Genomic DNA, 24201 nt, shown 5'->3' on the forward strand with positions numbered 1-24201 from the left:
TACAATAGACATGACTGTTACTAAGGCACCTAACCTCTTCCTGAGAGGAGACTGTTCCACTGAAGGGAATTCCATGCCTGGCACTGTAATCCTCATCAAAAAGCCCATGGTCATAGATTCTAGGGTAAAATCTGCTATTTATATTTTTGCCAACTGGTAATGCTTTCAAATGCCTTCTAAATATTTATGTTTATAACCATAGAACTGGCCTGCTTTCAACCTTGGTCAGACAGCTTCTTTTTGCACTGTGCAGCAGCCAACGTAAAGATACAAAACTAGTAAAGGTACTAAAAATAAGAGAATGAGTGAGTGTTCAGCCCTAAACAGGACATCGATATCAAATACCCCTCTCCAGCAAGACTCAGGGAATATGAAGGAAGAGGCAGGAAGAATTTAAGAGCTGTCGCACAGGAAGGAATGCTGTGAATACTGTCTTCTAGGTATGATACAGATATAACCTTCATGAACTCACAGCAACAGGTTACCTGCACAAGATCAAGCCAACCAAAATTCTGACATAGTTGCGGTGGAGAATTTCCAGAGCTACCACTTACTGAGTATCTTTTTATAAGGATGTGGCCACTGGTAGAATATCCATGCTACAGTGAATAACCCCACACAGATGCATATATGAGCAGCACCAACTGGACTAAGTAGGTTATATTTTAAAAAAAAAAAAAATTTAACTTTAAAGATATGAAATTGGGAGGCAGACACAAGGATGGGAAAACATATGGGAAGCTGAAATAAAAAATAGGAGGTAGACATATTTCATTAACTACATGTACGAAATTCTCAAGAATAAAGAAGAGAATTGTGTTTAAGGATTTATAAGCACAATTAATTAAGTAATTATCAGTGATGTAGAGAAACAGGGTGAGGGCTCCATCAACCAGAAAATGAAGTTTATGGTCTCAATAGTTGAAAGTTACTACTTTCTAAACTACAAACAAGTAATTACCTTCACAAATGATGGTGCTATATTCTGTGCTTCTACTAATCTTTCAGAGGTAGACTGCAAACGTCGTGTCCTTGATTTCAACGTTTTGAAACCCCGAGACTGTATGAAAACTGAACAAAACAGTGCCTGTTAATTTGCAGCTGTAATACAGGAAAATGATCAAGTGTAAAGTCTAACTCATAACTGTACATGCTAACTACTATCTAAGTTCTAGAAAGTTAATTCTGTTGACATTTCCATATGCTTTACATTTTTTCCAACACCTCTGAACATTTTTTTTCATGTTGACAGGAGAAAAAGTAAAAAGAGGATTTATAATATAACATAAAAAACAAAGTAGTAATTTGTGACACTTTCCAAAAAACAAAAGCTAAATTATTGAAATTGATTAAATATAAACAACTAACTTTAAATCTTCTTGATAGTTGTTTCTAGTATGAAAAAATATCAAACCAAATATCAATTTCTTATATTTAAAGTCTATTTTCCAAAGTAATCATTCTTAATAATTCTGTAACTACTCTTAAATGCCTGTACATACATACTATCTTTTACTTATTTGCTACACTGGAGTTCACAATCTTCTAGCCTTTCTAATGCCAAGAGCACACACAAGCTACACACACACTCTTCCTGCCAAAAAGGATTTGAAGTGGAGTAAGTTAGCATGTGCCTATAATCCCAGCACACAGGAAGATGAAACAAGAAAACCAGCAGCTCAAGAAGACCATGAAGTCCCTTAGACTACATAGTGAGACATGGTGTCAAATAAATCATTCTAGAAATACAGTTTGTTCAACTCCATGGAAATATTTCAGAATACAACAGAGTACATTCAGTTTAATGGTCATTTACAATTTTTTAATTTACACTAAAGACTGTTTTGAGAGTATTGTATTTTTGTTTGCTTTTTTGCTGCTGAGGGTTGAAGTCATAGCTCAAGCACCCTAAACATGCTCGCTACACTAAGCTCTAATTCTAGATCCCCAACCATTTCACTGCCAAACATAATACTACAATAAATTTTCATGCTTTTTAAACATATGAAGACTAAATTCCTAAAAGTGAAATTAAGTTTAAACAGTGACATAAAAAACTACTTTCTAAAAGGATTTTCTATGAAGATTTTTCATATAGGGCTTCAAGGACTAATTTCAGTACTGACTTTTTCGCCAGCCATGAGATAATACTTGCAAACTGACTGAAATTCTAAGTACTCAGGTAGGCTTATATTTTAGCTCTACTGTCTGATAATCAACCTTGCAGAATTCCATAAATTCTCCACACAAGTGTCACCTGCCTTAACTACCCTTCTGCATTCAGCACTAGCCATTTCTTCAGAAGATTACTGGTCCTTGCTGAATTCGGTTCCTTCTTTTTCATGCTAAGTACTCTCCTCAAATGTGGAGAGTCCTAGTATCTAGTACTTTTCATTTTAAAACAGTCTTGTTATATAGCTCATGTTGGTCCTGCTCTGTCTCTCAAGGGCTGGGATTATAGCTGTGTATCATCATAGATGGCTCCCATTTCTATTTGTAAATAAGAATATACTGGGCAGTACTAAAAGCAAATGTTTAGGTGCTGGAGAAATGGCTCAGCGGTTAAGAGCACTGATCGCTCTTCCAGAGGTCCTAAGTTCAATTCCCAGCAACCACATGGTGGCTCACAACTATCTGTAATGGGATCTGATGCCCTCTTCTGGTATTTGTCTGAAGACAGCTTCAAGTACTCATATAACTAAAACTAAATAAATCTTAAAAAAAAAAAAAAAAAGAAAGAAAGCAAATGTTTCCTCAATACTAACAAAGCAATAATGTACTGAAACTACAAATCATGAATTATGTGAATGAAGACAAGTGTATACACAATTCAAAACCAAAGCAAGCTTACTTTTCTTCTTTGGCATCAAGGCCCAAACCAGAGGTCTTGAAAAATAGATTCCCCCAAATACATATACTAATGCAGTGCCTATAAGGAATGGTGTAACCTAAAAGTTAATTCCTATATTTGCTCTATGATTGGCCCAATCCTGGCAATCTTTCAAGTGTTTATTGCATCTACAATCCTGTACTAGTTAGCTTTTTATAAATGTGGCATAAACTAGGGTCATTCAGAAATAGACAACCTCAATTAAGAAATGCCTTTGTAAGACTGGCCTGGAGGCAAGTCTTAATGACTGATGTGGGAAGGTCCAGCGCACAGGGATGCTAACCCCACTTGGCAAGTGATACCAAGTTACATGGGATTTCTCCATGGCCTTGGCTTTAGTTCCCTCAGTGATAGATTGTGATTAGGACCTGTGAGCCAAATAAACCATTTCCTCCCCAAGTTGCTTTTGGCCAGTGTTTCATAGCAGCAACAAAAGCCCAACGAGGGCAAATTCTAAAGCCCATTGTTACTGATTCCAAGTTTGGCATGTTCCCTAAGTTATAGACATAAAATCGTTCACATCATTTATGACACTCCTATCCCAGTGGTTCTCAACCTTCCAGTTGCTGAGACCCTTTAATACAGCTTCTCATGATGTGGTAACCCCCCCCCAAAGCATATATTCATTTCATTCAGAATAATTTTGCTGCCGTTATTAATTATAATGTAGATATCTGATATGCAGGATACCTAATATTCAACTCAGGAAAGAATCACTCAACCCCCAGGTTGAGAACTACTGTTCTATCCTAAACTGCATGAAAGTAGCAAACAATGCTATCAATCTCGTATCATCTACTTTACAGCTTTATTTAAACTCCTCGTATTTCTGGGATGTTCATGAAAACATTCTGATGTTTTCCAGTGAGGGTAAGTAAGTAGACAAATATGCTTAGTCAATTATTTTGAAACAGATAGAGTTGAGTTTCTCAGGTCTGATTTACCTTGGTACTTAGCACTCACACAGCTTGGCTTCTATTATTACTTTGTAGCTCAGAGATTATAAAGAGGACTAGACAAAGGGCTAAGCAGCATAGACTGTTCTTCCAGAGGACCTGGGTTCAATTCTAAATACCCACATGGTGGCTCGCAAAGTTTCAAGAATTCTGAGACCCTCTTCTGGCCGCAGGCACACACAGTACACATAAACATACATGCAGGTGGAGCACACACACATATAAAGAAATACTTTTTCCTCAAAAGTTTACAAAGAAAGCTAGGCACGCTGGGGGTGGTGGCACACACCTCTAATCCCAGCACTCAGAAGGCAGAGGCAGGCAGATTTCTGAGTTCAAGGCCAGCATGGTCTACAAGGTGAGTTCCAGAACAACCAGGGCTATACAGAGAAACCCTGTCTTGAAAAACCCAAAAAACAAAAAAACAAAAACAACAAAAAAAAAAAAAGAAAGCTAGGCACAGTGGCACATACTTGTAACCTCTAACATATAAGAGGCTGAGGAAGACTACAAGTTCCCAGCAGTCTAGCATAGTAAAACTTCTACTTCAAAAAATACAGAACTAACCAAATGAATAGTTCCAAAACTTTAAGTCTACTTACTATACAGGGAATAAGTACTTCAATTACCACCACTAGCAAAACAAGTCTTACTAAATATAACTATGTTTTTCAAAATAAATACCCTTGTTTGTACCTGGAAAATACTGAAGATCTGAACAAATGCTTCGAAGAGTTTTTGGATGTTGCCTGTACAAGCTAGAAGAGCGTAATGTGCTGAACATATCTAAGTGACCTGGAAGAAAGTTGCAAGATTATTGCCTAGATGTCAAGTGAAAAGCAAAAACACATAAAAGTTGTATAAAATAATTATAAATACTAGAAAAAATTACAATACATAAGTTTCACATAGTATTTGTCCATAGTACAACTTTATTTTTGAAAAGACATCTCACGCATTAACTCATAGTTCCTCATTTCACTATCACTTATGGTGAAATTACTATTTCTCTGGCATATGATTATATCTGTCCATGAAACTTAAATTAAAATAAGCAGATATTTAAAAGAAAAAGCCTCTTTTATTACAAGAATAGAATAATAAAGAGCTGTTATAACAGTGCAAACAGCTTCTAATAAGACTTAAAGTATCTAGAGTAGAGCCAGGTGTGTTGGTGAGTACCTTTAAATGCCAAAGCTCTGGAGGTAGAAGCAGGTGAAATTCTATGAGTTCAAGACCAGTCCTGTCTACAGGGCTTCATAAGGAGATCCTGTCTCAAAAACCAAAACCAAAACACAAACAAAAAGTATGTAGCGTCGGGCGCGGTGGCGCACACCTTTAATCCCAGCACTCGGGAGGCAGAGGCAGGTGGATTTCTGAGTTCGAGGCCAGCCCGGTCTACAAAGTGAGTTCCAGGATAGCCAGGGCTACACAGAGAAACCCTGTCTTGAAAAACAAAAAAAAAAAAAAGAAAAAAAGGGAAATATCTTGTTAAAAAAAAGAAAAAAAGAAAAAAGTATATAGCATTGCAAAGCACGAAAAAAGGTTCCTTCACTAGCCAGGCTTGCAATCTTACAGTCTCACTGAACTATATACACTCTCAGTCCCAATTCCTCACTGATTACTATGTATCTGCATATCCAGTGAGACTTAAGGCATTTTTCGAAAAATTCCCAAGTGTCCAACTAAAAAACTCATTCCTAATATTTCTGCATGCCCAAGTGAAGCAAGTGCCTCACAGTATAAAGAATTTTAAAATTTGAAAATGCAGATTAGAAAAACACAAGAATAAAAGTATTTAAACATTAAAATAAAAATGTGTCCTTTTGAAGATTTACCCTGGGCCAAACACTTTGGATGTCTATGTTTTAGTCTGAGTACTCAAACCTTAATTACACTTTTTTCTCACTCTTTCATTCTTTTAATCTTTTAGTCTTGGATTCCTACAGTTTAAGGTGATTTTTACAACTTCATCTTCCATCAATATGAGGAAGGTATTTTGATATTTTAAGAAGGCTTTAAGTTAGGCAGAGACAGGCAGATCTCTGAGTTCAAAGCCAGTGTGGTCTACAGAGTGAGTAGCCAGGACTACACAGGCATAACCTGTTTTAAAAGACAAATGCCGGGCAGTGGTGGCACACGCCTTTAATCCCAGGACTTGGAAGGCAGAGGCAGGCGGATTTCTGAGTTCGAGGCCAGCCTGATCTACAAAGTAAGTTCCAGGACAGCCAGGGATAGATAACAAGTGAGAAACCCTGTCTCAAAAAAAAAAAAAACAACAACAACAAAATAAATAAATAAATAAATAAATAAATAAAAATAAAGGCTCTACTACTAGTTTAGTGACATTTAAAAAAAAAAATTCACATGTGGCCCAGGTCTAAATATAATCCCAGCTATTGAGAAGGTTAAGGCCAAGAAGACCAAAATTTCAAAACTTGCTAGGGCTACAGAATGAACATGGTGTGCGTGGGTAATTTGCCAAAACTCTGGCAAAAAAAAAAAAAAAAAGATTGTAATTCACTAGTAGAGCACTTCCCTAGCACAAGTGAGGTTAAAGATTCAGTCCCATGCAGTGGATGCAGCTCAGTGGAACAAGGCTTGCACAGCGAGAGCAAACCCTAATGTCAATATTACAAGAAGCAAAGGAACACAAATAAATTCTCTGTAGTTTATTATTTTTCTATAAATCTAAATTATAACAGTAAGAAAAGTTATACATTTAAAAAGAAACTCAAAAAAAGAACTGGCCCATAGTAAATGTTAATACACTACACCTATTATATCACTATATTAGAAATGCTAATACACTACACCTATTATATTATATTAGAAATGACAATAACTGACATACCATATTTATTTTCAAAAAAGGACTGTGCCGAAATATGAGATGTATGCCAACAGGAAGAAACTCTTTTGTCTTTATAAAATCCAGGAAGTAAATTTTCTACCATTTTATCAATCTGTCCAATTTTCAATTCAGATAATCCAAGGTCCCTTAAATTAAGCACAGGCTAAAAAAGACAAGTTAGTTAAATTAACATTAATCAAGCATTTAAAGGATACTTATCAAAAACGATAAGGATTTTTTAAAATATAAACATGTATTGATTTTTTTAAATTCTTTAAAATAAGTTAATACAAACATTATAATAGTTCCAGTTTTACTAAGGTTAGTCATGACATTTGACTACCCCAACCCCCCAAAATAATTCCCTAATAATGCCCTTAAATAAATGAGATCACTGAAACCAAAAGAACTAGTTAAGCATTCTGAGTCACAATGAAGTGAAAGGCTTCACAAAGTTTTCCTTCTCGACATATAAAGCACTGTGATATGGTTCCAACCTAACAACCATCTGACATTTATAAGAATATTTGCTGGATGGAGTACAGAGAAACAGACTATGTTGCGACAGATCATATTGATAGAACTTCCATTGTAATATAATTGTTCTTTCATTATTGTTATTAATCTTATTAACCTATAAATTCAACTTGATAGTATTTTCAGTAGTGAGGCTTTCTTGAACTGTATGATTGGAAAGTAGGATGATCAAGAGAAGAAAAGCAATGGAGCACCTACAGAAAGGAGCAAGAGGAATTGGACAAATAGGGTAAAATAAAGAACAAATATGACAAGACAAACTTTCCATGTAGTCAAAATATGTGTTATTATGCCAGGCATGGTGGGGCACACATGCAATCCTAGCAGAAGGTCCCTGAGTTCAAGATCCTACCCATGATGACCATGACCACCTCACGCGAGCTTCTTTCCTATTTTCCTCTATTGAACATCCAGTATTTACAGGTTAAAAGTTTTGAAAAACTTCACACTTTTTTCTTCAATAAAAAGTACACTCAGGAGGCAGAGGCAGGCAGATCTCTGAGTTCAAGGTCAGCCTGGTCTACAGAGTGAGTTCCAGGATAGCCAGGGATACACAGAGAAACATTATCTTGAAGAAGAAAGAAAAAAAGAAAGAAAGAAAGATTCTGCGCTTTTAACTATCTTATTAGTAAAATTTGTAAATAGAAAAGGTTCTTAGTCCATGACTTCCTGAATCCTTGCACACTGTACATCAGTGCCGTCATGATTATAAAAATACTGAAAGTGTAGTTTCCTGGCTTATAGATCTTACTTTCAAGTACTTATGCTCTATTATTTTTGTTGTTTTGTTTTTTAATTGATTGTTTAAGATAGAGTACAGGCTTAGACTCCAGCCATGTCATCATCCCCATTTAATCATTTAGGCAGTAGAAAGTGATGGTGTCCCACAAGGAGCTACTGGCAACTGACTGCAACTGACCTATCGTTTCCCTAAGGGATATAGGCACCAGTACATTGACCATGCTCCAGAGGCCTCCCATTACTCACACAAGATACCCTAGTTAAACTCAGTGGGGCACTAACCACCAAGCATGCCAAACCACATACCAACAGAGACAGGAAAATGGGGGAGGGGGACGGATGTGGGGGGGCACTTTTTAGAAGAATTCAGAGTGAGATAAAAATGACGAAACATTATATACAGCTATGAAACTGTCAATTTTTAGATTTTATTTTTAAAAGGAAGAAAAGGGGCTGGAAAAATTGCTCAACAGGTAAGAGCACTTTTTCTGTTGTTACAAAAGACCAGGATTCAGCTCTAGTACCCACATGGTAGCTTAAAATCATCTGGTCACTCTAGTTCCAGGGGATTTGACACCCTAATTTAACCTCCATGGGCACCAGAATGTTACACAAATAGGCAAAGATTTATACAAAATAAATAAATAAATAAAAGTAACTAAAAAATTAATACTTTTTATAAAAAAAATTGGTATCAACAAGGAGCAATATGGGAAGTACATAGCAAATATGTCATGTTTTAAAACGATAACCAAATAAACGAATACTCTTAATATATACAGCAAACAACAAAAGCCAGAATTAGCTGCCTTTAATTACAAAGATAAGCTGAAAGCTGCAAGCATTGGTATAAATGCTTAAATGAAAATATCTGACCAAATATATGATTAAACTTCACCATACCAAAAGGCTTTCTCAGATAGTTCAGGTTCGGGTTAACTATTACCTCACTACTGGGCGCTTCATGCTCAGGAACTGTATCTCGATGCTGTTTTAGAGAAACAGATGTATTGACAGAAACAGATGTATTTTTTGGTGAATGGAAAGCATTGATGAGATGACTGAGAGGAATTGTAACCTAGGAAAAAACAGAAGTTCAAATTAAGCAGTCTAATTAAAAAAATAAAATAATAGAAACAATCTCTTATTTTTAGTCAGAATTTAGACCTGTTAACAGTTAAAAATACACCAGATGTCAAAATTATGGCTAGGCTGGGATACAGCTCCATGCTAGCACCCCTCATCAGTGTAAATGATGATCTCCGTTTGAGCTCCAGCACCACATACACAACACAAGCACATACACATACAGAGATCGGCATAAACATAAACACACACACATACACATGCAAAAAATTGTCCATATTTATTTACTGCTGACAGGAAGAAAATTGGTTTGTTCTTTCATGACACTACCCTGGATATATTAGAATCCAGGCATGGTGGTACACACTTTTTATCACAGCAATGGGGAGGAAGACAAGGCAGATCTCTGAATTCAATGCTAGCTTGGTCTATATAAAGTTCAAGGCCAGTCAGGAGGACTACACAATGACTGTCACAAAAATTAATTAACTTGAATTAATTTACTTTCATTCTCTAAAGTCTACTTTCTAGAAATTTATTCTAAGGAAGTAATTTGACAAATGATGCACACTAATAAGACAATTTTTTTCAACATAAATTTAAAACAAATGGGAAAAAGCTGGAGAAAACAACTATTAGGGAGGGGGCAAAATAAAAGGCACATCCACAGAAAAGCTTCACAAACATTAAAAGCAAAAGTTCACACCAAGAATTTTCTAATTTTTTGCCACCATCTTGCTCTAAATGCCACTACCTAATCTGTTCCTGCCCTTCCCCAGCTGTAACACACCAGCAAGAGATAGACGTCATCAGCGTGAAAGTCTGCTAGGCCATGCTTCTGCTTAAAATCTAACACTTGTAGAACTTGAAAATACTCTACAGTTTGGTTTTTATATTACCTCACTTCATAACATGCCCCTTCATTCCCTGTGTAAGAAATGGCTCAAAGAACACATGAAAACACTTTACTTACATTTACCAGCCATAAGAACATATGAAAAGAAGTGCCATGCACTCCGGTTTGACAAGCCGAGAGGCTTAAAAGCTACTCTCGAGGCAAAAGAGTTTCACAGAAACTCACTCCTGGAGTCTGGCGTTCTCTCTAACCCATACATTAATTTTCCATTCCCGAGTTAGTCTAGTGTATGGATCCACGTGTTCTCTTTTAGTATTTTCCTATTATAAGTGCCTTTTAAGATTAAATTCTGACATAGCTAAAGCCTTAGTGTTCCAACAGTCCTAGAACGTCCTTGAGCAAGACCATGGGCTTAAAATTCAGTAAGAATGTAAAAGCTAAGTCACTCCCTTACACAGGAATTTACCATCACTAAGGAAGTTTCTGACCAAAGGAGAAACCAAAATAGATACTTAGAACTATAGCGGAGTTACACCCATACACACACCCATACACACACACACACACACACACACACACACACACACACATTTACAATGGCCTAAGGGGAAGGTGGACTATACAATAGACTAAAATAGGAACTAAGGCAAAAGCACGAAGCCCTGGACCCTGGCTTCTAAGATTAAGTAAATCTTGGGTGGAGCCCTTGTTGATCCCAGTTGTTAACAAAGTATTCTATCCCAGGTAGTTCCCGTTAGACCTTCTGTGTTTGCATTCCTCTGTTTTCTGTAAGAATCCAGTAACCTTGCAGGTATGTCACCCAACTTCTTTATTGTCTTCTACATAAAAAGTCTGATACTCCATTTGACATTACATTCAGATCCTACACAACCTCTCCTGTGTACATCTGTCGGTCATTCATCCAACGCTTTGCCCACCCTCGACTAGAGACTGGTTCCACGCAGACAAAGGGGCCCAGAGGGTCTGCGGCAAAGAAGTACATATGGCAAGGCCTGGAAAGAACACCCAGTGGAGGACACCCTCTATGGAGTTACAGTGTAAAATCCTTCTGCACAGGAACTCACCACCCAGCAGCTCAACAATTACTGCCTCCAAGAGTGGGAATTACAGTATGATGAAATTATCTGGTCTGACTAGTCCCATTCCAGGACTATTTGCAGATTCAAGTTGCCTCGTTAGGACAAACACAAATGTAATCCATGGAGCTTATGAAATCATCATGGAGCTTTATGAAATTCTAAGAATATAACAGAAGCTTGGCACAAGGAAGACTACAAAAATTAAGAATTTCTTTTGTTGTAGCATATTATCCAACTAAAAGATAAACTCCATATGGCAAGAATTTTTTCTACTTTAGTATTCTATGTTGTAACCCATGACAAGTGTGAATACAGAGAATGCTAAATAGGCATTTTTGTTAAGTGAATAAAATAATCGGCTCTGATTATAAGTCAAGTCTAATAATTTAACTAATTCAACCCCTGACATTAAAATTAGCCAGTGTTATACTTCTTGCTGTGATCTAAAGGCAGAGTCAGTCCCTTTAAAAATTATACTTAATTCAGTTTCCATTATAACAGCAGTAAGAGGTGGAAGGCAATTAGCTAGGAAGGATAGCACAGAACTACAAACTGCTCCATGCTACATAGGGTTGTACAAAACCCACAATAAGCAAGTATTTAAGCCATGGAAGTCCAGTCTTTTCGCCACCAGAGTGGGTTTCCCCCTTGTTCTTTTGCTTTTCTACCATGTTATGTTGTCTACCTCATGATGGTATACTATCCATCATGCTTTCTTCATATAAATTAATATTATAGTCAACAGTCTCTATCAGACATCTTTAATTACTAAAACTTCCCCAGACACTGTCATCCTAAAAAACAGCATTTTCTTGTATCAAGCTAACCAACACAGAAATATCACTTTCCACCATCTCTCCCACTTAAACTGAGTGAAATTCTATTACTTCTTTTCTTCTCTACTTTAACTTTTGTGAGATAGGTTGGCTGCCAAATCCTAATCCTCTTGTCCCTCTCACCAAGTCTGGAATTAGAGAGATGCCACACTAGACAAGCAATTTCTTTTCCATAATTACTGAATGTCTTTCCTGTGTCAGAGCAAAAGCATCCTTAAATCTACAACACTTACACTTTTGCCCTCTCATATTCTCCACCCAAGAAGCCAGAGCAAGCCTCCAAATGAAAACCTGGTCACGGAAATCAAATGAATAGAACTCCGTAACTGCCTCAAGGCTTCTCTCCAACCTCGTCTCTGACACTGCTCCCTTTAACCACTCTGTTCTTGCCACATGGGCCTGACTTTTGTTCCTCACAGGATTTTATATTTATACTTTTCTGTCTGCCTGAAATTCCCGTTTATTGTTCATCTTTCTTTCCAGTGACTAGGAGAAATCCACATTTGCTTTGTTCACTTGCTGCCTAAGTAGCAGCTAAGCAATTCCTTTCTCCATTAGTCCACCAATTCCATAGGGACACAAAAAAAAGGCAGGTAGTAAGATGTAAAGAACATTTTGGGGGGGGGGGCAGTCTTTTGAGACAAGTCTCACTATGTAACATCTCTAGACTCTCTGCCTGCCTCTGCCTCCCAAAGAATAATCCTCAAGACAAGTTGATGGTGCATCTGGTGTGATAGTGGTGGGAGCCATGATCCCAACACTTCGGAGGCCAGCCTGGACATAATGAGGTCTAGGACAGCAAAGATAGACAATGAAACCACGCCTCAAAAAATAAAATAAAATATAATTAATTAATTAATTAAACATTGTTATCACCTCCCCCGCCCAAAAAAGAAAACCAATTTTAATGAAACAAGGAAAAATTAACATAATTTGGGTCCTGATTTTTAAAAAATGTTTAAACTTTAATTGCAAGAATCTAATGATTCAAAAATGTGCACAGGTTAATTCTGCCCAGAAAGAAAGAAATTGTGATGCTATTCAAATTATTAGAGTATGTTTGAACTAAATTCGGCTTGAAAGGAAAAACGGGTAATCAGAAATAGATGGATGGAAAGAACACTGTCTTCTTTACCTTTCTCGCAGATTTCACAAATCCCCATCTCAGACTGTCCAACCCTAAACAATCCCTGAATTCTCAACAGAAATTCTGTGCAAGCCATTGGATACGCTATGTGATGTCCACCACGGTTAGTGTCAGGTCATAGTCTCAGCATTGTCCCCTGATCTACTTTTCAGCCTGCGACTCAAACAGGGTTCGTCGCTTCCCTCACTAATTTGCTTCAGAAACACCGATTCTACTACAGCATCCGGGGAAAAGTCGCAAAAGGGACGCAGGAAAACGCCTGAATGCTCGGCTCACCTGAGGCTGCACAGTGCTCGACAGGGAGAACATCTCCGGGCCCTCGAGACCTTACCCACCAGCCGAAACTGCTTCTTAGCTTCAGCTCAGAGGAAAGGGGCTGAGCCCTTTTATTTTCTCTTTATTTCTCTTTGCTTTTCTCCCAGTTTCTCCCTTACTCCTCCCAGAAACGAAAAAATGGCTTCCCCTCCCGACAGCTGCTACGACGACATCTGCCCCGGAAGACCATAGGTACGGAAACAGTGCTTCCGGAGCAAGCCTCCACGTTCACCCCGCCCCCACCCGTCAGCGCCCCGCCTCTTCCGGGGACTAACAACACTTTGGGGTTGTTTTTCCGAGGTTCCTATCGCCACCACCACCACCACCACAATAAATTGGATGTTCTTCTAGTCGCTCCTACTCTGTTTCTGAATTCAATACGCGGTGAAACGCGCTTAACGCTCACCCAGGTTCTCCACATTCTGTGACTTCACTAGCTTCCACACATCATCCCTAGCCATTGCTTTACTTAACAGTCGGCCTGGCTTCTAGCTCATGCGGAGGGAGGGAGGACCCCACCAGACTCGAGCTACACAAAGTCTAAGTCCCTTGCTCATTGGCCAGAATGCACTGCCTCGTCACAAAAACAGCCTGTGTATCCGTGGCTGAGCCCCGCCCAGCACTCCTTCCGGCAGCGCCGCCGGCTCCGCCTAGCGCTCCGCAGACTGCGCCCAGCAGTGCCGCCGGCTCCCACCCGTCGATGCCTGCTTACAGGGAGCCGGCAGAGCGCAGACGCGCGGTGACGTCACGGGAGGCGTCCGGCGTAGGCGAAACCTTTTGAATCTATCTGGCGGGAGTTGCTGCTGCAGGGCGAGCTGTACAGCAATGGAGTCCGCCTCGGCAAGTGAGGAGAATGAAAGAGGTGCGGCGATAGAGGAGTGCGTGAGTAGGATCCCGGTACCAAGACCACCCTCCATTGAGGAGTTCACCATAGTGAAGCCCATTAGCCGTGGTGCATTCGGAAAAGTGTACCTGGGACAGAAAGGCGGCAAGTTGTACGCAGTGAAGGTAGGCAGTCAGAAGCGAGAAGGTCTTAAATGGTCCTCCCTCGCGGACCTCCCTTTTGAGTTGTTGAACAAACTCTGGAGCTGCTGGACCACTAGCCTGGAATGCCCGGCTTACAGAAGCCTGCACAGTCCTGCTTGTTGACTGTTGGCGTTTGGGCAGACAGCAGTGAGCAGGTGTCTGTCTGTCCTTTCCCTTGCCCTGCCCTTCTCTGTATCCTGAGAATCACTAACCCAGTGAAAATAGCAAAACTTAACCCAACTGTGTCCTGGCCATTGTTAACAAATGAGAAAACTGCGACTGAAGGCAGAGGCTAGAAGCCACACCTATGATTCCTGAGTCATGTTTCAAATCAAAAAGGCCTTAAGTACTTGTTGGTTATGTTTTCCTTGTTTGATATACATAATAGCCGAAATCTTGCTATCACAAGCAAGATTGGTTTGTAGACAGTTCAAATCTCACTCTTACCAAAAGGAAGCTGTATTATATTCGAATTTTCTGTGACAAAATTTATATTGTGAAAGTTTTTAATTGTAGTATTATTTATTTAATGTATCCCCTGGATTTTGAGTTTGTTTTGCTTTTTTACTAACTTGAGCTTCACCTGGACTAACTTTGATACTTTGATTACGTTTGTAATAGTCACTTTCCGATGATGTTTTAATTCCAACTCTTTGATAATAGATTACTAAGCAGGAGCAAGTGATGTAAAACCAAAATTTTTGCTTCTCAAGATTTCCATCGTGATATGTAAGCTGTAAGGTCATTTATAGAGCAAGTAGAAATGTGTCCTAAATCAAGCGTTTCTTATCTATATGTGATCGTAAAAACAGTCAGTGTTCACTTAAAATTGTTCTATCCACCCTTGCTTCTCATTACTACTTTGTAATGAGAACATTACATTGTAAACATGACAAAGGAGGCCACTGGCTGGTTCAGATTCCTGGTACCCAGTGCTTGGAGACTAGCACACAGCTAAGATAAGCAGCCCCTTCACCTGACTACCTAAATGACCCTCCTGCCTTGCTTCTTTCCCTTTAATAGTACCAATGTCACCTCTACCCTTCAGGCCAGAAACTTGAGTCGCCCTTATATATTTCATCTATACACCACATACCCTTTGTTCCTGTTGTCCCTCTGGAAAAACGTTCTTTTGTTTTTGTTCTGTTTTGCTCTTTTCATTCACAAGTGAATTTCTCCCCCACTTATTTGTTCAGTGATGACTTTTGTAAATTAAATAGTATTGAAAACCAGTTTTAAGGAATAGTTCCATAGCCCAAAAAATGACCTTTTTGCCTATTCACAGTACCTCTTCCCTTAATATTCCAGCAGGTAACTACTATCCCTCTCCTCTCTCTTCTCTCTCTCTCTCTCTCTCTCTCTCTCTCTCTCTCTCTCTCTCTCTCTCGTTGACAGTCCCAAATAGCCTCAGACATATGATGGAACTGAGCATGACTAGCCTTAAATTACTGATATGTATGGCTCCATCCCCTAAGTGAAGAGATTACAGGCATGTACCAACAAGCCCTATGTACTAACTCACCTTCTATCTCTGCAAGATTGCCTTTTCCGGATAGTTCACATAAATGGAATCATACAATGTATGGTCTTTGGTGTCTTCTTCTTCCTCTTCCTATTCTTCCTCCTCCTCCTCTTCCTTTTTCGTTTGCCTGGTAGTTTGAGGCTCATCAGGCTTTAATTTCTGTACTTAGTTGGTTGGAGTAGTTTCCCAACTAGAATCATTAACTTTACTTTTAATCCATTCTTTAGGTTGCAGTTTGCAGGCCAAAATCCAGGGTCCTTAAAAAGTCAGTCAGATTCCCAATTTTTGGCCCTTGCTCTCTACTTTATCTTCCACATAACCTATGTTAAAGCGACATCCTGGCAACTAGCTGGTCCCTCAAAGCCGTGACTCATTTCCACACCTCAGGACTTAAGGTTATTCTGGTTCCTTCTTAACTGCTTTTGTTCCACCTTTCTCTGCTTTTCAGCCATTGTTTTGTTTTGAGGTTTACTTAATTCCCCGGAAACCTTCTCTGATTTTCCAAACTCAACTCACTGAAATTGTTACTTTGTATGTTGCTGAGATATTTTATTAAATGCTTTAATGAGTGCCTGTTTCTTATGGTAGTAATAAGCATTCCAGTATTTTTTTATTGGTTCTTTATGAGTTCCTCATCATGCGTGCCAATCCCATATTCCTCTCCCCATCCCTTTATATCCACCTTCCATCATTGCACCAACCCTCCAAAAGAAAACAAAAACATCTCATTGTGGAAGCTGTAGTGTGTCCCACAGTATAGCCTTTTCCCACACTTCTTTACTTGCAAATGGTCATTTCGAGGACTCTGGCTTCTGCTACACTATCAATATTGGATCTTCACCAGGACCCCTCCTGGATATCCTGTTGTTGCCCTGTGTCATGGAAATCCTGCAGCTTTGAATCTGTAAGACCAGTCCCTTCGCATGCTACAGCAGTTCATAGGTGGTGTAGATGTTGGGGTGAGACAAATCAAAATCCAGATTTGGGTGGTAGCTTAGCTGGTTAGCCCAGCAGCTCTCCCACACCCACACAACCAGGACAGACTCTCCAGTACTGCCCCAAGTAGTGGACAGCTCAACTACTGCCCAGACTGGCAAGAGAACAGAGCCAGCTCTCTCACTCTCAGGCCTTCTGAACTGGCTCACCCTCCCCACACCACCAGGGCCAGCTCTGTTGTGCTACCCAGGGCTCTCATGGCCTTGGGACCAGCTCTACTGCTTGTTGTAGGTGGCAAGAATCACAGTATTTTTTTTTAAATATATTTTCACTAATTCTTTGAGAATTATATAATCCCAGTGTTACTATGTCATTTAATGCTCCAATTTTAGCATATAGTTTTGTTTCTAAGCCAGTTTAGCTTGAAACTTAAAAGGTGTAATTTGGCCGGATATGATGGGCACACACCTATACTCCCAACACTTGTGAAGTGCATGTGGTAGAATTGGGAATTCGAGGGCAGCCTCAGCTGTATATTAAATTCAAAGCCAGCCTCAGATACATAAGGATGGTGATATAGTTCAGATATTTCTGTAAGGCAGAATTTAATTTGTGGGGTTTTTTTTGTTGTTGTTTTTTGTTTTTTTAAGATTAGAATCTTGTTCTGTGGTCCAGGCTTGCCTCAGTCTCCCAAATACTGATATTACAGTCTTCTTCCAGAATGACCATTTCTCATCACTCATGAAATAAACAGGCTTCCAACCTTCAAAATGGGGTAGCTCTCTTTATGTATTAGCATTTTGGCTGACTATGTATGTGTGCACCATGTGTATGTCTGGTACACAAGGAGGTTTTAAGAGGATGTTGGGTTCCCTGGAACTAGAGTTACAAATGGTTGTGAGACACCATATGGGTACTGGGAACTAAATTCAGGTCCTCTATAAGAGCAAGTTATTTTAAGCATTCAGCAGTCTGAATCCAGCCCCCAACATTTTTACTCTATTCCCATCTAGCAAAGAGTAATCATATGTACGTGAGTGTGCATCTCGTGTATGGAGGTCAAGGTGTTCTAGATGTCTTGGAACAGGAGTCACAGGCAGTTGTTAGCCTTCTAATGTGGGTGCTGAGAAGAACTTGGATCTTCTGGCAGAGTAACACACTCTTAACTACTGAAGCGTCTTTCCAGCCCCTGACATTTTTACTCTGTTCCTAAGAATGAGAAGCTAAAATATATATGTGTATGTTTACATGTAAACATATATTGATATTCACTTAACTAATTAACTGGTTATTGGATGGGCTTATTAGAAACATTATTATCTTTTGACTTTGTTACAATAAAATTTTCATACAAACATACAGATCTGTCAGGCGTTAATTCATTTTCTTTCTGAAGTGCATGGTACTTTGCCAAATTCCAACACAAACAGTGCTTTCTTGAAAACGTTTTTTAACTTGTTTCACCATCTGAAATATTTTTCTGGCAGTTTCCTGATGTCAGTCAGATCTAAATGACATCTGTATATTTTCTCTTTCTTAGTGTTTTTATGATGTCGACTTTGAAACTTCTGGACATATTTTAATGAGAGTAAATGTGTCTCTTGACATGTTATCTATTATAGGTTGTCAAAAAGGCAGACATGATCAATAAAAATATGACTCATCAGGTACAAGCTGAGAGAGATGCCCTGGCACTGAGCAAAAGCCCTTTTGTTGTGCATCTGTATTACTCACTGCAGTCAGCAAGCAACGTCTACTTGGTGAGTGAACAGCTTTGTACTCTTGATTCAGTAGTCACTGAACCCAGTGATCTAGAGCATAGTATTTGTGTTAAGCATACTTGCACATGAATTCCTACTTTGGTGCTTAATGATCTTGACCAACTTACATGTTGTTTTAATGAGAAAAAGCCAATAGGTTGTAGTTATACATATGGGAGTGGGGGGAGATCCATTTTTAAGGAATCTGACCATTAACTGTTAGTAGGTAGCAAATCCAAACCACAAGGTTGACTGTTGTTATTCTAGAGACTGATGAAAGATTAATGCTGCCATTTCTACAAGCCCTCTGAGGGCAGGCTTCCCTTTACTTTGAGGATTTTAACCTTTTCTTCTATTAATAGCCTTCAACGGATTGTGATCTATTGACATTTTGGAGAATAATGTGCTTTATCAAAGCCTACTAATTTAAAGTATACCTCATCTAAATAAATACTTTAGGCAAATTATAAAAATGATAGTTGTTCTAAGAACTTGCCTGGTACCTGATGATTTATTCCATTCCAATCTTTAATAAACCTTCAAGTATATTTAGACTGGTGTTAAGTATGGTATAAAGATCTAATAAGATAGAAATTTTGGAAAGGAAGAAGGTTTTGTAGCATAGTGCTGAGTACTTTTTTACTACACCAAGATGAATTTACAAGGCAATTTTCTTTTTCTTTTTTTGTTTTTTTTTTTTGTTTTTTTTTTTGTTTTTTGTATTTTGTTTTTTTGAGACAGGGTTTCTCTGTATAGCCCTGGCTGTCCTGGAACTCACATGTAGCATGGCCTAGAACTCAGAAATCCGCCTGCCTCTGCCTCCCGAGTGCTGGGATTAAAGGCATGCACCACCATGCCCGGCTTTCTTTTTATTTTTTAACAAGCCACAGTTCAGATGAATGGCAAGTGGAATCATACAGTAAGCCCTGTCTGTTTTCTCTGAAGGCAGCAGACAACATAGAATCCTTTTGATAACATAGAATTCCAGTATTTGGTCATGAATTTGACCATTCCTTTGATTATATTGTTAATGAAACTGTTTCAGGTCTTTGTCTGGTTCTGTTTTCTCTAGTCAGGTGAATTTCAGTACTAGGTGGTAATGAACTCCAATGCTGAAGATGATACCTGTTGATTCTAGGGAAGTAATTTTGGTGTGAGGATACAAATTTGGGTATTCACCTCCAAAGCAAAGTTAAATGCTGTGCAAGATGGCACAGATCTATAGTATCAGCACTTAGAAGGCAGAAGAAGGAAGATTGCAAGTTCTAGGCCAGCTGGAGCTATATAGAAGACCCTACCTAGAGAGAGAGAGAGAGAGAGAGAGAGAGAGATTAGAGAAATTGATTTCCATCTTCTAAGCCAGTGTTTGCAAACCACTGTGACCCATGACCAAGCTAAGAAGAAGCTTTGTAATCCTTTTTTTTTTTTTAAGCTTTGGGTTTAGTCCCCAGCACCAAATAAACTGGGTGTGGTAGTATACACATTTAATCCCAGCACTGAGGAGGTGGAGGCTAGAAGATTAGGAGTTACAGGTTATCCTCAGCTGCAAAAGAAGTTTGAGGCTACCCTGAAGACAGAAGACCTTGCTTTTAAAAATGCACTGGAGTGGGGGGAAAAATGTTAAAGACTACTATTTGAAGTTGGGAAAGCTCAGTGGATAAGAGTTCTTGCTGCATACCCATGAGGACCTACAACCGTGATCATAAACACCCCAGTAATACCAGTGTTATCGGGTCACAAAGACACAAGATTGCTGAAGCTTGCTGCTCACCACGCTACCTCCAGATTCAGTGAGAGAGACCTTGTCACAGAATAAAGACAGTGATGGAATAGTATTCCTAACGTCCTCTGGTCCCTATGCACATACCACACAATACCAAGAGAAGATTTCTGATACACGAAAATTACAGTGAACTTGGAGTTTTAGTCAGAAGGTAAAGTTTGATTAGAACCTAATCACATTCTTTTGTTTATGTCATCATTGTGTTTGGCAGTGTCAGAATGGCTGAGTGAAACAGTTGTACTAGAATCCCACAAAGATTAAATTTTATTATGTGGCTCTTCACAGAATAAAAGGTAATATCCTTGAATGCTATGTCCAAAGAAGGTAGAAGTTGTTACCAGCCTGGACCAGACGTTTCTAGGTTGTTGGCATCTTGCTCCAGGAATTAGAGAAACACAGAAATAGCCAAGTAACAAGTTTTATTCAAAGCCACAGTGAATGGGCAGTTGAACAGGAATAGCAGACAGAAATCTGCTCCAAAGCCCTTCAGTGCTACCTGGGTCTTCTAGGAGGAAGAGGAGTTGACTACTTGGGGAGGGACTTGGGGAGTTTTCTGTTTGATTGATAAGCTTGGGTAAACTGTGGTCCACTCTGCATGTCATTTTCTATGATGCATCTGATTTTAATTACATATATGCCCAGTTATGCATAGGCATACGATCATAAATAGAGCTTTTCCCTTGACAGTTCATGTTTAGACAGTGCATGTCTAGTGCAGACTGAACAGGCCCACTACCTCTGCTTTCAGGATATGTTTCAAGATGTGTTTGACCACAGAGAGTTAATAAGGTCTGCTAGGGAGGATGGGTCAGGGTGACCCAACTGCTTTGTTTGGAGAGGGGATGTACTTGCAGCTGAATGCAGATGGGGCTGGAGCCAGACATGACCCTGGATTGGTAAGCTATCTCTCTGCTTGTCTGCCTCTGCTTAACCCTTTAATTCTTCTTGAGGTCTCCAAATGCTTTTACGGCACCCTATTTTGCATGTTTGTATGTAAAAACCATGACTGTGACTGATTGAACTTCTTGGTATCCAGTAGCTTTCAGTCCTATTACAACAGTGAGTGGTAGATGTGTTTGCTTAACGTGGAGCTTTTTGTTTTTACTATAGAGTTACTATAATAATTAGACAGCTATAATATTTCTTTTTTGTTGTTGTTGTTTTTGGCTTACTGTTTATATGTGGTACTGGGGCCCAAACCTAGGGCTCCACACATGCTAGGGAAGAACCCTGCCACAGAGCTATATCCCCAGTTCTATTTCACTCATTCTAGACATTTAATAACAGACAATGTCTTACCTATCGTATCTAACTTCATTATTGGTTTAGATTCTTACATCTTGGTGCTATAAATGTGGTCCATAAACAAATAATGTCAACACTATCTAGGGCTTTATTAGAGATCCAGAGGCCTGAAGATATAGCTCAGTGGTAGTGTGCTTGTCTAATGTCCACTAGAGCCTGGGATCAGTCTCCAGGTTTTGGGGAATGGAGGGCAACTCAAAGATTTAGAGTCTTCTCTGAGTGTCTGCTGGTAGCCATCACTGAAAGGGGAGCAGCACTTTGATACTTCTACCCAATATTCTTAATGTGAAATCATGAGGAAATAACCGAAAACCTCAAATTAAAAAGCTGCTTCCTGTAAATAGACCTGTTTTCTTCAACATTTTATTGTGAAAGATGCACAGATACAAAACACTGGACATAGGCTCCAGATTAGAGAAATGGAGAAATGTAGCAAAAAACTTGTTTTGTGGTCTTGTATTTACTAGGACTAGGAGGAAAGCTATAAAAAACAATATTGAGATGGTCATAGAAATCTAAATATATACTACATATTAGAATCTTATTGCTCTGTACTTGCAGAAGGCTGCCTTACTCAGCAAGTCAGGCGTCACAGGACAAGCCCACAGTTTTGGCACTTGAAAGGCAGCAGAATACCCTGTCTTGAAACAAAACAAAAGTTCAGGGTAACAGTACATTAACTTTTATTATCAAATTAGTCAGCAAAAATAGAACACTAGCCAGGTGTGGTGTGTACCTGTGACTGCAGAAATAAAAAAGCCAAGGCAAGAGGAACTGTGGAACCGAGGAGTTCAAGACTAGCCTGAACAGCATATTTATTATACTGTAGACATTAATATGTGTCTTAGGGTTTGTAGTGCTGTTATAAAACACCATAACCAAAAGCAACTGGGGGAAGGAAAGGGTTTGGGGGCTTTCATGTCCTAAGTTACATATCCACTGAAGAGAGCTGGAACCTGCAGATAGGAGCTGATACAGAGGCCATAGAGGGGATCTGCTTACTGGCTTGCTCCTTGGGGTTTGCTCATCTTGCTTTCTTATTGAACCCAGGATCTCCAGCCCAGGGATGGCAGTACCTACAATGTGCTGGGCCCTCCCCCATCAATCACTAAGAAAATACCCTATAGGCTTATTGGGGCATTTTCTCAAATGAGGTTACCTCCTCTCAGATGACTCTAGCTTATATCAAGTTGACATAAAAACTAGCCAGGACAATTCATAATATTAACATTAAATATGTGAGGGAGAAGAAACCAGATATGGCCCACGCTAAAAATTTGTGAACTGAAATGTTGGCAAGTGAGAAGTAATTCTAATAGTCTTAGAACTTTTGTGTAACTGACCAGTTTAATTTTTCACCAGAAAAATAGTAAGAAACCAGGATTAATGGTGCATGCCTATATAATCCCTGTAGTTGGAAAGCTGGGGCAGGAAAAAAAAATTTTTTTTATCATTCAGGTGCATAAGTGATAACACAAATAAAAATAACTTTTAGTGTAACTATTTTAAACAAAATAAAACTAATGCCTACACACTATATATTTCAAAAATATTTTTAAATTCTCTTTTGATAGATAATGGAATATCTTATTGGTGGAGATGTCAAGTCTCTCCTACATATATATGGTTATTTTGATGAAGAGATGGCTATAAAATATATTTCTGAAGTAGCATTGGCTTTAGACTACCTACACAGACATGGAATCATTCATAGGTAAGACCGACTTTTCTATACATTGTTAAAGAGATTGTGTTTGAACCTTTAATATATGCAGAAAATACTTGCTTACATACAAGACATGCCGAGTTTACCTACAGCACAGTTGTAATATATACGTAGAGACTGTATTAGCTCTTATTTAATCTCCCTATATTTTGTTAAATATTGCTTCGAACATAAACACAACATTTTAATTAAAGATTATTAATATCTTTCCACTCCCATACCACCATACAACAGTTACAGAGTTTGTGGTCCCACCTTTCATCAGATCAGAGAAAGGTTAAATGGCTCTGCTCTATTAAAGCTTAAATCATGCCTTCCTTGAAAGAGGTGGACATAAATTTGCACTGGTAGAAGGATACAAAATCTAGTATTGAACCACACAAATTTTTGTAGATTCCAATATGTAACAGATATTTCTGAGAGCTGTTTTCTCTAAGTTTATTTTAAAGGAAATAACTACAGTTATCTCTTGTAATTCCCCCCCACTTTACATGGTATTTTAACATCAAAATTACTTTTCTCAGTATCTGTTTGGTTTTTTTGTGTTTTTATATTCAGGGATTTGAAACCGGACAATATGCTTATTTCCAATGAGGGTCATATTAAACTGACAGATTTTGGCCTTTCCAAAGTTACTTTGAATAGAGGTAAGAATGATAGCAGGTAAGTGCCTTTTTAAAAACCCAACAAACTTTGAGACTTTCATTACCTTTTTTTTTTTTTTCCATACTTGATAAAATGTGATGGCTGTTTGTTCTGAGATAGGCTGAAAATGAGTATGTAATGTTGGTTTTGTCCCATTAAAAGAAGAGTTGGGGTGTGTTA

General features: G+C 38.7%; 2 protein-coding genes across 4 annotated transcripts in view; one reads left to right on the forward strand and one right to left on the reverse strand.

Moving 5' to 3' along the window:
* Yme1l1 (YME1 like 1 ATPase) overlaps positions 1-13517 on the reverse strand; it is a 42382-nt gene extending 28865 nt beyond the window's left edge. The window contains exons 1-5 of the mRNA XM_021155376.3: positions 13280-13517; positions 8925-9056; positions 6701-6863; positions 4543-4641; positions 962-1071 (exon numbers count right to left, since the gene is read on the reverse strand). Of these exons, the coding sequence (XP_021011035.1) occupies positions 962-1071; positions 4543-4641; positions 6701-6863; positions 8925-9056; positions 13280-13312 (537 nt within the window). The 5' untranslated portion in view covers positions 13313-13517. The remainder of the gene's footprint in view (positions 1-961; positions 1072-4542; positions 4642-6700; positions 6864-8924; positions 9057-13279) is intronic.
* A 432-nt stretch (positions 13518-13949) lies between these two features.
* The window catches only part of Mastl (microtubule associated serine/threonine kinase like), a 66849-nt gene continuing 56597 nt past the window's right edge, over positions 13950-24201 (forward strand). For 2 of the 3 annotated variants that reach the window (XM_085835131.1, XM_085835132.1), the window contains exons 1-4: positions 13950-14326; positions 18425-18562; positions 23225-23364; positions 23935-24023. In XM_085835131.1, the coding sequence (XP_085691257.1) occupies positions 14144-14326; positions 18425-18562; positions 23225-23364; positions 23935-24023 (550 nt within the window). In that variant the 5' untranslated portion in view covers positions 13950-14143. The remainder of the gene's footprint in view (positions 14327-18424; positions 18563-23224; positions 23365-23934; positions 24024-24201) is intronic. The other variant, XM_085835133.1, reaches the window with a different exon arrangement.

The sequence above is a fragment of the Mus caroli genome, unplaced genomic scaffold, assembly GCF_978045245.1.
Source record: "Mus caroli unplaced genomic scaffold, Mus_caroli_1 scaffold_2, whole genome shotgun sequence".
Classification (NCBI taxonomy): Eukaryota; Metazoa; Chordata; class Mammalia; order Rodentia; family Muridae; genus Mus; species Mus caroli.